General features: G+C 40.8%; 1 protein-coding gene across 2 annotated transcripts in view; it reads right to left on the bottom strand.

The window, feature by feature from the left end:
• Positions 1 to 16,773, bottom strand: part of LOC114144876 (myelin basic protein) — a 73,240-nt gene that overhangs the window by 29,786 nt on the left and 26,681 nt on the right. For both annotated transcript variants that reach the window (XM_028018101.1, XM_028018102.1), the window contains exon 2: positions 14,667 to 14,725. In XM_028018101.1, coding sequence (XP_027873902.1) covers positions 14,667 to 14,711 — 45 coding nt within the window. In that variant the 5' untranslated portion in view covers positions 14,712 to 14,725. The remainder of the gene's footprint in view (positions 1 to 14,666; positions 14,726 to 16,773) is intronic.

Below are 16,773 nucleotides of genomic sequence, written 5' to 3'. Positions count from 1 at the left end.
TGTGATGCGGGTATTAATGCATATTAAGACATATTGAGGGTTTTAGCCATTAAAATAGGCATTTACAAGCATTTTCTAGAAGGTATTTATGAATTACGGCTCTTTGGGGTTAGCCGTGTTCGATAACCGCCAAGGCAACTGGGGGGCAACTGCAACTCTGTCCAATTTGGTCTATATTACCAAGTTTTTAGTAATATAGACAGAGATAACTGTATAAACTTTGGAACTATTTTAAGAACAGTTCAATGTTTTATGACAATTAAATTGATGTAATCAATGAAAATTAAAATGAAAAGTTTGTCATTTACGGTTCTTAAATAGAAGCGTTTCCCAAATGTAGTAATCTGAAATCGGCAACAAAAATCTCCCACTGGTGCGTCTCTGCTTCATATTATGTTCATCCCAGGTGTGTGTGTGTGTGTAGTATGCTCGTGTTCCAGTTAATTCAATCTTTATTTCCATACCAACAAAATGAATGCATGGAGAGTGCAAAGAAAATCCAAATCCAAACTTATCTGCATCAAATCTTCAATGTAAATTCAAACTACCAAGGTAAAAATGACAAACAAATGTATTTTTGACCAATTTCACACAATCATTAATGAGCATAGAGGTATACCAGATGGGCATTACTGTGAAACAGCATTTCCACCACTCTCCGATGCATTTTATGTGGGTTTTTTTCCCCATCATGAAAGTGTTCAGTATTCATCCTTTGTTGGATTTAGCTCATGCACGCCCACGCACAAAAGGGGGCAGCTTTCTGATCTGTCTTGGCAGCCCTCCGCTTCTTGAAATTAGCAGAGCAGACATCCATCCGTCGCCAAGAGCTGAGCCACGGATGGCTGGACGCTTCCTTAAATGACAACATTAGCTGGCAAAGAGAGCGACAGGTCATGATCCGCACTTAAGCTGCTTACGGCATGCAGGAAAACAAAAGAAAAGCCGGACGGTAACGTGAGCAAAAGACGGCGCTGTCGCACTTAAGAGTTTTAGGCAGGTGTGGTCCTGTTCATTAGAACACAGCGATGGAGGACAAAAAGACAAAAAAAGAGAGAAAACGTAACGCTTCCCTTTCACTGACCACCTTATCAAAACAACGAGAATTAGGAGTATATCGTGGAGCATTATTTGTCTGGGTGGCATGTAAAAGCGATCAGGACAGCCGGTCTGATTAGGTGACATTTAATAACTGTTTAGATTTCTCTTGTTTAGTCGCCTCTCCTCCCTCCGCCACCTTTATTTGAGCGATTCGTCACTTGCTAATGTGAAACATGACACCACATGGGGGTCTGCTTCCCAGCAACTATTACAACTTCCTCAGGACTGGGCAACTTTCAGAGCCACCGCAATGATACAAGCATTACCGCAGAGAGAATAATGGCGCTGGCTTTTACAGGACACGAGGCCGAACTCCAAGACGAAAAGATTGAGAGGACAGCGACTTGCAAAGTTATTCTGGCCCCTTCAATTGTACCTACATAACAAGCATGCACATCGTCGAACAAAACGGGAACTTTATGCGATGGATTGGACATAAAGTGGGCTTTCTAAGCTGCAGCTCTGGCTTGTATCCTCAGGGTGGTCGTTCTGCTCAAAGATGGATCTCTGTCTCAATCTCAAGCCTTCGGCAGCCTCTAATAAGTTTTCTTGCAGCTCCATCCATCATCAAAACCCTAACCAACTTCCCTGTCTCTGCAAAAAAAAAGAAAGAATCACACCAGCAGGATTATCCAGTACCACGGGTCACGTTTTCCTGGGTTCGTTGTGATGTGCCCCGTTAGTTTTCTACCCATAGATAGCATTTTGCATGTAGACCAAAAAGTTCAGTATAGGGTCTAACCAGGGCAGCGTTTCCAGTGAGTATGATGTGTTTCTTATATGGATTATACCAAACTAACACATAGGATTTCTTTTAGTATTCCTTCCAACTTTGTTCCATAAAGACCAGATTTGTAGAGTGCCAAAAAGTTAAAAAAAAGAAATGTACTGTAAGTGATGCAACTTCTGAATAGTTTAGTGACCTTGTCGATTATGATTACCATACACTTTTCTTGGTCCTTCCTTAATTTGACGTCAATACAATGTTCCAACCACTCTGTGTGATGTGTCATTAAAAAATTTACGTCAAGTGAAGGCACCACAAAGTCTGTCTGACCGGCCAGATAATATATTACTGGGATCAGGATTTGAATGCGTTGTACTCAATATTCTACCAAACTCCTGTTTCCAGGATTTAGAAATATAATATAATAGCGATATTCGTCACAATGACATTGTGATGACAGCTGGGAATACATGTGCACGCCACACTTATTTGTAAAAAACATGATTCGTTTCCTTTTACGTAAATCTTTCACGTAGGTTGTGAGTCTGCGAACATTTTTCAACAGACACTTTAAATGTTTAAATAATAGATTTAGTCATTATCGTTTAGCTTGGTAAGTGTGGCTCACGGGACTTTACTAGAAGCTTCTTTAATTAAAGCTGGAGTATGTAACTTTAAAAAAAAATATATGTTAAAATTGTGACCATTTGGTGACTGTCTGGTGTGTCACAGATAATCAGTGAAAATCTCCTCCACCATCTCCTACTGCTACTAATGCCATCAGCAGAAACGCTCCGCTCCCCGTCAAAAACAACCAATCAGAGCCAGGAGGATGGCACTGTCAACCAATGACGAGTATGCATTGCTCAATGACCTAAAGGCAGAGAAACAACTTTGCGTTTCAGGAGAATTGTCATTGGTGTATATGCTAACTAGCTTTAGCATTCACAACAGGCTCAACTGGCGGGAATAGGCACACAGGCCTGATTGACACCACTAAGACCCTCCTCCTAGCTCTGATTGGTTGTTTCTGACCAAGCTGAACATTTCTGTAGTTAACACTGGGCAAAGGTAGAGGAACACATTTTTTTCAGATAATTTGCCTGATACTACACTGTCATACTGACAGTTTTAATAAATATTAAAAATATTTTTCTAAAAGTTACAAACCCCGGCTTTAAGAAACAAGAGGGGTGCTTTTGTCTGTGACAATTTTTTTTTTTTAAAAAGCAAAAAAACGTTAATGTGACATGTCTGAGATTACATTTCCTAGAGATTGCAGCACAAACAAAGAGCGAACATTTGCTGCACTTCAGCTGGAGTGCCATGTCTGTTCCATTTCTCCCGCTGGAAACACGCAGAGGGGGGAAAGCCTGGCTCGCCCGCCTGATGGCTGTCGGCGACACTCAGCCGTGATGGCTGCCACCTGGGCTCCACTCAGCCCTCTGATCCCCATTCAATGCCGCAGCACAAGAAGGGGGTTCAGTGTTCCTGAGTACTCCTGAGATAGAGATGAAGGAGGGGAACGGGGTGATTGAAACTGTCCAATCTCACACTTTCAAAGGGCTCCAAGTTCATATTGCTGCCTTGTGTTTTCAGGGAGAGTTTGAGAGCTTCATCCTGTCCTCTCTTTGTCAGATGTAAGATGTGGAGAGCAGGGCTTTTTTTTTTTACAGGTAAGGCCACTTTTCTCATTGTGAAGTAAAAGGGCGGTGAACCGGTACCTTGGAAAAAAAAACAGGGTTAATACTGTAGTGATTTGGGTTTTCTGTGTTCTTATTTAGGTTTCTGTGTTCTGTAGAGTGTCTGTGTTGTCCTGTATACCCCTTGATTGAGTCCAACTGTTCCTCGTTTCCCCTGATTGTCTCTCTGTGTATTTAATGTCACCTGTGTTCCTTGTTTTTTGTCGGGTCCTCGTCTTGTTTACCGGCTTGCCGTGTCAAGTCTGCTGTCAGATGTCGATTGTTTACCAGTTGCTACCAGTTTTTAAGCCGTAGCCTTCTGCTCATTTCTGTGCTGCCTGGACTTTGGACTGTTGTTTCTCTGACAATCTAAATTAGAAATCTGATCACTTCTTCACTTCTTCATTTCAACTGGGTCCACTGCATCTACCTCATCACTTCACACCGCAACTCATGACAAATACTTCTAAGAAAGTATTCTATTCATCTGCAGATATTAAGGCCTGTCACGATAACAGATTTTGCTGGATGATAAACTGTCCCTGTAATTATTGCAATAATTACTGCAATCTTAATACTGTTGTTTTGAGTAATATTATGATAATGACATAATAATGCAAGTTTGAGCTCTCAAAGACCAATAAGCTTAACACTAAATTGGAAGTGTTAAGTTTCCAATTTAGATTTCCTTCATTTTGGGAGATCAGTGACCAACCGATAATTACATGTGAAGCTGATCTTATCCCCCAATCTTATCCCTCAGGAAACCTAAAAATCAACCACCGTCCTCTTTTCCTCTCCCACAAGAGAGGTTTGACCGCCAGACCGGCCCACCAGGTCATGCCTGCACGTTTACAGTTAACAATATTCACCCCACTGTTGCCAACTCGGTGACTTTCTTGTTATATTTATCGACATTTCAAACAAAAACAAAAAATTGGTATTGGAAAAAATCAGAATCGGCAGGTCGGGCTTTTTGTAGATCAGTAATCGGTGATGGGCCTAAAAACAGCGATCGGCGCACCCCTAACTTTTAAATATTTTAAATAAAACACGACAACCAAAAACAATAAATAAAATGAAATAAATAATCTAAAACAGTAAATTAAATAGATCATCGTGTCTGAACAAAATTTCCCTTCAAAAAATATGAATTAAATTGAGCTCATTTTAACTAAAAATGCGATTAATTGAATCATCGCTTGTTGCAACAGGCTCAGATATGGCACTCAGAAATACTTAGAGGTGTAACATTTACTAACAAACTTTGTAAAAAGAAAAAAACACTAAAAGTAACATTTACGGTCAATTCCTAGAAGTCCAATCGTCTCAGCGGCGGCGGCGGCGGCAGAGCTCATCAGTGATGCCGCGGTCGCAGAAGTGTTGCTATGCCTCGGATATGGATGCCTCTCCTGACAGGCCTCACACCGAGGCACATTGGACACAGAAAGTGACCCGCTGAGCGAGTCATTATGTCCACGCTGCTCTAATTGCTGCGGGCTGATGGCTTGTGAAGGCTGGAGGCCCGCTGGATGAGCTTCTGAGCCCCTCTGGGGCTTCAATTCAACTGTTTCACTTGTAAAACTGGATCAGGACAAAGCAACTGCTGGGTAAAGAAATGTAATCTGAAGATTTACTTTTAAGATAATTATTGGCGGGGAACCAATTGGGAGAGGATAACAAGCAGCTTGCCTCTTACAGTTTTTGTCCTTTTTGTCTGGCTGCATGTACAGAGGTGGGCAACTCCAGGCCTCGAGGGCCGGTCTCCTGCAACTTCTAGATGTATCTCTACTTCAACACACCTGAGTCAAATAATGAGGTCATTAGCAGGACTCTGGAGAACTTGACTGCACTTAGGAGGTGATTCAGCTGTTGGATTCAAGTGTGTTGGACCAGGGAGACAACTAAGAGTTGCAGGACACCGGCCCTCGAGGACCAGGATAGCCCACCCCTGATGTAGAGGCTTGAACCGTCGTTGATTACATTCCTTTTAACTATGGAGACCGAAGACGGACGAATACCTTCCTAAACAAGTATTTAAATGTTATTAATTTATTAAAAGTGGATAGAAATCTACACAATAATATGTATAGAAATAATTTAATAAATGTAGAATTAATTATGTGTGCCTCAATTGATTTCATTTTAAAAAGTAGATCTAGTTATTTCACAATTTAATATTTTATAATTTATTTAATGCTCCTGTGCAGAGACACATTATGAATTAATTTAAACTTCAGCCATCAAACCTCAGTGGGCGGGATCAGGACAGCTCCTACAGAGACCCTGATGTCTGGTTGGCTGCTTCAAACAGCAAGTCAAGACAACGTCTTCCAAGTTTGCTGCGACTCTGAGCTCAATATCTTCCCTAAAGAGAACATAAATAGATTCCATAACATAACTAAATTGTTGCCATTTATTTGCAACAAACTCTGGGTCAGCAGCCTCTGCATCTGTAGCTTGGTGTGAAATGTGTCCGATAAGTTCACGAGAGCGCATTAGCCGGTGTTAGCAAGCAGGCGGGGCTAACACTGATCCTGTCTGCAGTCTATGACTGCTTCCTCCACACAGGATGAGATATTTCAGACCAAGCTAGAGACATAGAGGCTGGAGCTGCTCACCCAGAGATTGTAGCAACTAAATTACAACAATTAAAAATATTGACCCAGAGTGAGAATGAACTAGGAAAAAGATGTTTTGACTTGCTGTTTGAAACATGTCAAAGGGTCTCTATTGACACTTTGCAACTACGTCAGTTAGTCACGCGAGGCGCCTTGACGGAGGTCGGAAGAGACGGATGAGAGTGTCCGGTTAGTATCTTTTGTCTGTTTGTGCAGCTGATCACTCATCACCCTACGTCCACTTTTAACAGTGAAATCAGCTAAATAAAATCAGTATTAGGCTACTAACTGTCTGTTCTTTGAAACACTTTACAGGAGTTAATGCGTGCATTGGCTGCTCTGATGTCCGTCATGGTGGACTGAGCCTCTTTACGAAGTTCTGAGTTGACGGTTTAAATTAAATCATGATGTGCTTCAGTACAGAGACAAGAAATAATTTATGAAATAATTATATTTAGCTTTTCATATGAAGTCAAAGCATTTCATCAAGGCGCATACAATTGATTTTATATTTAATAAGTCATTCCTGTATTTATTTCCACTCTTAAATAAATTGTTGCCACATTTAAATCATTATTTCACATGTTACTCATTTGTTGCTACTTGGCACTCCACACCCTCCATACATCTGCGCCCTGAGCTCACCCCGTGTTTGGTCCAGCGGCGCACACCGCCACTAAGTAATAACAACGTCCCGGCCTTTTACACCACGTCACGATGTTGATTGCTGATCTCCGAGATAAGCAAGAAATCAATTCAACTCTCAGCAGCCGAGCAGAAAACATCTCAGCACGAGGCGCCATGCAGTCGTCGCACAAACAACGCGGCACAATCAGATATACGTCTCGTCGCTGCAGATGGCCGTCAGATTCAACAATGTCACTGTGTTAAAAGAGCCCCCCCTTTTTTTTTATGCGAACTCAACTTGATCATGCTAGATGCGAAATAATTAAGCGAATATGCAAGAGCGGAAAACAAAAAAACAACTGCTTATGGAGGAACTTGTGGGTTTTGACTGACGTGTTTGATTAAAATGCCGGCAGCTCGCAGATTATCCACCAGAGAGGAGAAAGTAACATATACTTTTTTTGTTGTTACATTGTGGCTTAAAATGTAAGAAAAAAACGTTGCATTTCACAAGATTTCAGGTGGAGCCTGCAGAGGTAGTCCACTACACTTTCTCCTTCTTTTTTTCTGCAATAGTCTGAGTGAACACATTTTTTCCCTCAAGTGCTGCAAGGTGCATATCAATTTATGATCACAGAGTGCCACAAGTTAGTAAAACATGTCCATCACTTTTTAATGAGTACGCCATACCAGCCTTAATTAGTGGCCCATCATTAAAGTGCATGCAATGGGCAGAACGCAGAGTGGCCTTCAGAGCCTTATCAACGGGAACGGCAGCTGTCACACGCAAGCTGCAAAAAACAAAGAAGAAGAAGAAGAAACCCTGAATTTATGTCATGTCAGCCATCATCCAGCCTGCTGTTCTGTCATCACCCAACAAATGATCATGAAAGCTCTACATTCATTTGGGGGGAAATTTTATGGATGGCTTGATTCTATTTATTCTGTCTGAACATGGCATGTGAGTAGCACTTTATGTAATTGCCTGGTAATAAGATGCAAAAGAGAAGCAGAAACCAATTTCAAGGAAGCGTAGGATTCTATAGGAATTGCACAATGTTGTCTGAAATCTTCCCTATTTTAAGGATTCCTGTTAGTCTTTACCGTAGCGGAGACTATTCGTCCCAGGATCCACATCAACGTTACTATAAGAATCCTTTACAAACATTCCTAAAAAGTCATAAATGTAATTCTTAAGACACAAACAAAGTTAAATTAATTAATTAGTCATTAACCTCAGTGCACAAACGTCACTGCTAGTGATTTGATTGTATGTTTTCATGCTAAACAATTTTGTTACGGGCCGTTTGGCTTGGCAGACACGTATTCAGGACACATGTGGCATTAAACTTTTCTTATAAAATGTCCACTCAGTTCCACACTGGGAACTCTTTTGCTAAAAATTAAATTTCAGAAAATCTTCACTTTCAGAAAATCTTCAGTTTCTTTGTTCACTTTTGAAGACATACGAAATTTATGTATTTCTCATGCATGAGAAATACATAAAACATTATGTATTTCTCATGTATACATAATTTCATAAGAAATTATGACATTTCTTATGAAATTTCATAATTCTAGATGAAATTTCATATAGAATCTCTGGATTCTAGTTTCTCTGGATTGCAATGTATTGCAAAAGTATCAAACTGTGACTTGACCGAGGTACCAAGTCATGATTTTTGTGCACTCCTAGTTTCCTGTGAAAAACCAGGTCTTATTAGTCAGAGTTTGACTTTTTATTTTTCTCTCCAACAACAAAATCACATGTAACCGATAACCCATGTGACTGATAGAGTGGCTGGGATTATCCTGAGCTATCGCTGTATTATAAAGGTTAGGCTCCTTGTACATGAACTGACTGACATGAATGCCATAGTATGATGGCATTAGCATGCTAACATTTGAATAACGTCTTTCAATTGCACTTACCAACCTGTTCTAGTATTTAAAAAATTATTGACGAAATATATATAAGTGATAAAGATGAACTAGTCTATTATGGGACAAAATTTTGCCAAGGCAATTTAGTACTATTTGATCCCAGAGCATAACTTTGATTACTATTTGGTTCCGTTTTTGCAGAATTTGGGGAAAAAAGGACTTCATGTTTTATCTTAATTACGCTGTGGCACTTAATATAAATACAATAAAAGTGGCGATAACACAATTTTCAAATTTCTCACACAGGCTTTGTAGTTTCTACAGTGGGAGCAGTAAGAATTAAGATAAAGGCTCAAAAAAATAAACTTCTCCATTAAATTGATCAAATATTCAGTAGGCTATTTCAGCTCGCTAGTGCAATTTGCATATACTAACTGCACACTCAGTCATATTTTCAAATATTCTACTATTCATTGATGCTCCAATGGATGAAACTGAAAATAACAATCAGAAAAGACTAAGTTTTTCTAGTTCAAACTAGCATCATTTAGAATGTATTGTTCAATTATCAATCAAATTCAAACTTTATTAAAGACGCAATATCCTAGTTCATAGTAGAAATAAAAAATAAAAAAAAAAGACAGAAGAGAGAAAAAAGATATATTAATATATATTCTATGATTATAGAATAATTTTTTGAAATACAAAATTATTCCGTTTTACAGCCTAACGGGTTAACTTATATTGCCTTTAATGCAATTTCATGCAAAAGAAAGTGAAGACAAAGTATATTCCCTCTAGCATCAAATAAGAAACTGGTTTTGTTTGCTGGGACTAAATGTGTATTCGTGAGAGTTCAGATGCTCTGGGATGCCACCGAGGATGTTTTAAATTCAACCTTCAGCCTTTTCATAACCATTTCATCAATAATTCACAGCAACACAAAATGCTTTGGGGGTGGGAAAAGGAAAGCATTCCAGTCGAGGCCCATTGTCGGGATCTTGTTATACAAAATGTGATTCGTAGCTGCCAAATATCGCCGCCGTTAACGTTTCAGCCGGATGAAAGAAAGCGTTTGACAGCCGAGGCGCGGCGCAAGAGGCCGGGACGCAGAGCGCCTTTTCTGGCAACAGAGCGAGATCATGACTCTGACAACAACATCTAAAACACAACCTGTTTTAAGTCCGTCACGCTTTGTTCCCGTTGGCGTGTCACTATGACAACGGGCTCTTCGGGAAGACCTTTGAAATGACTTACGAGATCAACGAAGCAACGGGGACATACACAAAACAATATAACAAAAAGAAAGAAAATAAAGAATGTTCCTACAGTGCAGCACGCTGACCTAACGGCGCTCCTACCAGCTCCACACTTGACAAATTAATGCACTTCTCTCGGATCTGCTCCTCTCCCTCTGGAGTGTGTTTGGCAGGCAAAGGAAACAAATCATATAAGCTGAGCCATCAGGCTCCCCGCTGGTCTGGGCTCTCCTCTTCCCCACATGATCAATGCGCCAGCCGGGCAGCGAGCCGTAAACCAAACTGCCCAGCCAGTTATGCAGTTTACTCCACGATTACAAGAGAAGAAGCTGCCTTCTTCGGTAAAGAAGATATATAATATCTTATAATTCTTCTTATATAATTATTCTCTTCTCGTCTTGCAGCCCTTGCAGGCTCAGATGGTGAAGTAAGGTCTTCCAACCTATTAAAGTAGATTGGAGTCTCAGCCATATTAATAGAAAGTAATTGCATCTAGTGTAATTTTGAAAAGGTGTTACGAAGAGAACTTCAACAAAGTGGCTGGGGGAAAAAAAAAAAAGAAGTATTTGTTTTACATAATTGCAGCACTGGCATTTTCAGTCGAGTACAACCTCTAAGCACAGACAGCAATTTTAAGGACCGACAACTTTGCTACTTCCAGGGTTCCCACGCAGTCTTTGTAAGTTTGGAGTTTATGTTTAAGTATTTTTTTCATAAGAAAAAAAAAATTTGGATTCCACTCATTACAGCCAACTTTTTTTTGTGTGGCTAACATTGTTTTTTTGTGTGTTTTGAATGCAGAGCCCCCCCCATAAACTCTCTTGGATCAGGGTTTTGGACTGAACCTGCCGTTGTTTAACCGGGTCTGCGACAGATGTTACACAAAACCTTGACAATCAACTGTTTTTTGAAGTTTTACAAAACACAACAAAGATAACTGTACGTGAACGAATTTGTACTGAGTGCAGGGAAAGAAAAATAAAATATATATTTAAACTCTTACGGTCCTGTTAAAGTGCCTCACCACACTTGAATCAGAAGCCTCTGTGTCGTTTCGCGATATGAAAAGCAACAAAGACGACCGAAAAATGCAGAAATATCAACATTCTCAGTTTCTATCTACGTCAAAGGCTTACGATAGCTGATTATTGTTTAGCCTCAAAAAAAAAAAAAAAAATAGATGAAGCTCATTTTTCTTTTTACAACACATTTTTGTGTGGTTCTTGTTTCCATGGAAATTGAAAGTCACAACGTCATTTGGAAACAATGCACCCCCGCCAAAGTCAGGCTGGTGCTAACTTTTACATACATGTTGAAGAACACTTCACCACGAGCACAACAGCTTTTACACACGCCACATGTAGACTGACGCTGCAGAAAAATGACTAAAATGTTGCAGCAATGACGCAGTAACAACATTACATAATGACATATCTCACGATATGCAGTGCAATCAACAAGGATTATGTTCATCTCATGTCAATACGCTGGAGACTTGAAAGTGAAAGCGAAACTGACCTTATGATCGACTTTCTGATGAACTGGGCTAACAGCTGTGCGACCACAGAGGGAGATTAAGCTCATTAAAATTTCCTTCTTAGATGGATAACCCTCATACATGAGATAATAATCAAGATGGCAAAAATTAATGCAGCAGACACCAAATTTCATATGTGGGGGGATTTTAAGAGTGACACATGTGCTTCAAGCACATGATAGGATGTAATGTTGAACTCCTTCATTTCTTTATCAGACCTGTTGTTAATAATCCGGCATACATCTGCATCTAGAAAATAATTCATTGCGTTTTATCCTATAGCTGTATTCCGAAATGGATCAAATTATTCGACCCCCCCTTCACAACCTTTTCTTTAAATGTTTGATATTTTAAAAGCAAATGAGAGATACCAATCTGAAAACAGTTCTTTGTTCGTCTCCTGCCTTCTCTAATAGCTCAGTTTATTCAGCCTGCCAGTGCAGACCTTCAAAGCAGCAGAATTGCTTTTGTACGCTTCCACAGACTAATGCTTTAAGACAGTCCTGTCTGGAAAGTCTGCAGACAGTCCCTGTGAATTACGGGAGCTCATGTAGACAAATGTTTTCCTTTCCAAAATCTCTCCAATTAACCAAATTTAATTGGACTCAGGTTGAGTCCAATTAAACTGTAGAGACATCAGTAGAGACAAGACGCGCCTGATCTTAATTTTGAGCTTTAGAGTCTGGGAATACTTCTGTAAACGGGATTTCTTACAATTTATTTTTATTAATATTAAATCTACAAAGCCCTGTTGTCACGATGGGGTGATGTCTGTTGACTCTGACGCCGCTTTGTTTCCGTTTGGTGAAGAAAGAAGTTGCGTTCAGACTCTTCTTCACGGGTTTCGGTGGTTCTTGATGCAGCGCCACCACAGGCCGCCAGGGAAACAGTTTTTCCTTTTTTTTTTCTCCAAAGAGTTTTTGCGGCGCTAGTGGCTCGTATTTTTTCGACAGTAGGCAGACAGGAAGGAGGGTGAGGAGAGGGGGGAAGACGTGCGGCAAAGGTCGTCGGGACCGGGAGTCGAACCCGCGACGTCCGCGTCGAGGACTAAGGCCTCCAAACCTGGGGCGTGCTAACGCCCTGCGCCACCACAGCACGCCCCAGGTTTTCCTTTTTTGAGGGTTATGTTCTTTTAACACAGTGAAGTGTGATATTGAACCGCACCAGCTGAAAATGAAACAAATGTTGCCATTTTGATCCCCAATCAAACCAAGTCTACCGGACTATTAGGTCTGAAAACCCCCCAGTCATTTCCTTTGGTCTCAATGTTTCTTTCAACTTGCTCACCAGTTATGAAGCTCATTGCCATGTTAGACGTTAGTCCAGTTGATCATTTTTCAAAAATACCACATTAGCTGAGATAAATACAAGTTAAGAGGTTAAAGAGTAGCAGAGCTAAGTCCCAGCTGTAGAGATCGTGGTGTCAGTCCTGGTCAGAGCATCGTCTATTCACTCTGTCCAATTAAAAGACGTTCTGCAGTGGTGTGGCGCTTTCTAGGTAATTTCTAGGGTTTATTACCAGGGGCACACCACAGCTCAGCACGCAGACACGCTGCACTTCAGGTGTCACCATGACAACCGGCTTCAATTAGTGCTTTGACTGCTTAAACTTCATTAAGTCCAATGTTTTCCCATAAAAGTTTGCAGCAGCTCAGTCGATGTGGCAGAACTCGAAAAAGGCTGAGTCATCAGAGTGTGCCAGCGAGTCGGTTTCTCACCTTAGGAGCCCCCTGCATATCTGTGCAGGAAGAGAAATATTCACACCCTCAAAGTTCCACGTCGCAAACGCAAACTTCTTTTGAGACGTATGGAAAAGCTCCTGGCATTTCACAGTGAAAAACTACTACTTTGTGGTTGTCGGCCGTATAAAATTCCCCTTACAAATCAATTGAAACATGGCAAAATGTGGAATACCTCGAAGGGGGGGGATGAACTTTCAAGGCGTTAAGCTGAAACGTGGTCAGTGTTTACTCCAGTACCACGCTGTACGGACTTTTTAAACCTAAAGTCGTTCAAATTCGTGATGCGGTTTCCCTATCATCTCCCCACATGGATAACCCTAGAAATGAAGAATGAGTCAGCGTATTATTCCTGGATTGCTGCCTATTAAGACACTTGTGAGAGGAGGGGAAAGTGCTGCCTGTGGCTGTGTGATTACCACAAAACCCAGGATTTGTGTTTAGAGCCCAGAGGGTGAGAGTTTGTACTCAGGAAACATATGGCTCAGAAAGGACTCACATGCCCATTAAGGCACGCCAAACACTCTGCGCGTCGGGCTCTGCGCACACACACAACCCACGTGAAACGCTGCTGCCTTTTCCTATGTGGATTCCTGTCACACAGTCTGAAAAGGGTGAACTGTCCCACTGAAAGCCCCGTAATAGTAATAAATCAGCAGGGAGCGAAGGAGACTGACAGCAAGACTGCAACTTGGTTCAAAGTCCTGCAGATAAAAGCCAGCGCTCACACTGGTAAGGCTTCAAATAAGCCTTCATGCACACACACACACACACCCCTGTTCTCGCTCACACATTACTATCATCGTGATCACGCTCACACAATAACAATTCAGTATTCCTTCTCATAGGTAGCTGCGCTTCCATTAACCAAACTCAATGTACGAAAATAAATTCGCTAACTGGAGACAGCAATTTCAGAAAAACTTTTTTGTTTTCTAATAAAAAAATATTTTGTGGGGTTTTTATGGCCGCAACAAAATACATGTTTTTCGCAAAACTTCAATGGAAACATTTTTTTCGCATCACACGGGAAACGTGATCAACAGCTGGTTGTTACTACTGGCGAAAACCACAAAGAAGAAGACAGGAAGTACTTTGATGATGACGGTTTGTTTTTGTTTTTTTCCCAGATGATGTACAGCTGGATACACCAGAACTCTCGCAGAATCACAGTTCGGAAAAAGTTGCGTGTCGTTCTAAAGTGTCGAATCCGTAGTTCTTTCGTAAAATCGCAAACTAACGATTTCCCCAAAAAGCCGCAAACGCAGCGGCTAACAAGATGCTGACGTCTCCTCTATGGTTGACAGGTGACGAGTGCCAACACCATGGCTGAATTACGAGTATATCTCACTTAAGCTTATTCATATGCGAAATTAATGTAATTTTGTATTTAATAATTTTGCACCTCAAATTAGGTTTCTTTGACACTAGCTGCAGCAGTGTCAAAGAAACACTGCTGCAGCTATCTTACAAACGGGGCTCGTCTTACCTTGCTGTCTGCAGGTGTCTCCCTCTTTCCTAGATGCTGTCCCATGCTGCTGACAGAGGCTGGGGGGGGGGAACACAGAGGAAACACCACATTACAAAGGCATCACATACGTTTTCTTATCAAATACAAGGAAAACATAAAAAAAACAGAGTAATTTCGTATTCCTGCAGGAACACAGCCACATTAGGGTGACTACATTTTCTAAATAGATTATAGATTAGAGGAGTGACCTTTGCTCTTTTATAAATCAATAATAAACAATGTAATCTAATTTCATAAAGTTTATTCAGCACAGTTTGTCCTGACGTGTATCGCCCAGCATTTCTCCTTCGGCTGAAGCAGAGGTTGGTGATCTTCCCTCCGGGCTGAGGCAGAACCGCTTGTAGGGAAACTATTTCTGAACCCGATCCTCGGTTTCAGGCTGACCAGCGTTCCATCTCATTCCTGGATGGTTGAGGGAGACGTTTGATTTATGAATAGGTTTAAATGACCAGACTGCGAATCGTGTCCAGCACAGGAAGCGAGATTAAGATTGATTTTAATCATTTTTGTTTTACTGAATCACCTGAAATGTGCTTTAATGAGCTCATTTGATAAAAGATGGTTTATCTGGTTGTCAAAGGAAGACATTTATTGGGAAATTCGTCCGGCGCTTTGCATGATTTTATCATAAATACTCAGTGCTGATAGCGAGGATCCTTCGATCATGCAACATAGCAGTACATCACACTAGATGCAGACGAGGTCAGCATTGGTTAGGATGTTTTCTCTTGCTGGCAAGAAGGCGGTACAACGGTTTCTTTAAATCTCTTGTTTGTCAGAGTTTGCACTGAGTAATTGGCTGATCGGAAACTAAAAACAGAAGAGGAAGGGAAAAAAAGCTATTTCAGAGTCAGCACAAACAGATAGTGATTGTGTAAATATATTGAACTTCATGATGGAAGCCCACACAGGGACAGGGGTCGCTAATTAGCTATGGCTAGAAACTTCAATGCGTAGCATCTACTTCTTTTTAAGGGGCAATGCTGAAAGTATTTGTCCAAGTTGAATATATATATTTATAAAAATTCCCTTCTCACCCTCTGCGGGTGGTCTCTCTCATCCTCTGAGCTCGGGTCCTCTACCAGAGGCCTGGGAGCTTGTATATTCAGTAACCTTCAGTAACAACTTCTTTGGTGTAGAAGTTGTTACTGAAGGAAGATGACACAATTTTAGCTGGGTTTGGGATCACAGATGCGTTTAAAAACGCAGAAATGGGACGTACTAAAAGTAAAAAGATACTTAAAGGTCAGATATTTTTTAATGGAAACATGTTTTAAGCCATTTGTCGACTTCAACACACATTAGACCAGTTGAGCTTTGCTGTGCTGAAGCAGCTTACTGGACAGTAATGATGGATAATTTAATTAGTCTTCTGAATAGCTACAGGCTGAATCAAATTAGCTGCCACTATGTCTTTAAATGTCTGAGTGCCAACCAGATCCTACAAACAGTATGTGGAAAACAACTGAGGAGTATTTTTTTACACTGCCAAAATCTGCTGTCCTTTAGACAGAAAGCGGAATCAATCAGTGTAGACAGGACAAACTCTTTAGAAGTGAGATCGTGGAAATTGGCCATGGGAGATGTAATTGGGGTATTTAACACTAATCTGCAGTGTTGTATAGTAACGAAGTAAAAATACTTCACTACTTTACTTAAGTATATTTTGGAGTACTTCATACTTTCCTCGAGTATGAAAATTTTTGATGACTTTCACTTTTACTTCACTATATTTCCGAACTTAATTGCGTACTTTTACTCCGATACATTTTCAATGTGTGGTTTAGTTACTCGTTACAAAAAAGCGAGAGAGAGAAACAAAGTGTTTTGACCCCACCTACTGATTAGCAAGTAGCAAGCAGGCTACCGAACAAAGTCGGTAGCCTACTTGCCTGGGCTTGTTCATCACCTCCAATAGGATACACCTGTTTCGCTTCTCCCATTAAACACAAAGCAAGTCTCGCAATCAGCAGCAGTCACATGGAGGAGGAGACGGAGACCACAACGACTGCAACTACGTCGGACACGGCTCCAGAGGAACCACCAGCTGGTGATGAGAGCCCAT

Source organism: Xiphophorus couchianus, chromosome 5, assembly GCF_001444195.1.
Source record: "Xiphophorus couchianus chromosome 5, X_couchianus-1.0, whole genome shotgun sequence".
NCBI lineage: Eukaryota > Metazoa > Chordata > Actinopteri > Cyprinodontiformes > Poeciliidae > Xiphophorus > Xiphophorus couchianus.
This window is presented reverse-complemented; position numbering and strand designations above follow the sequence as displayed.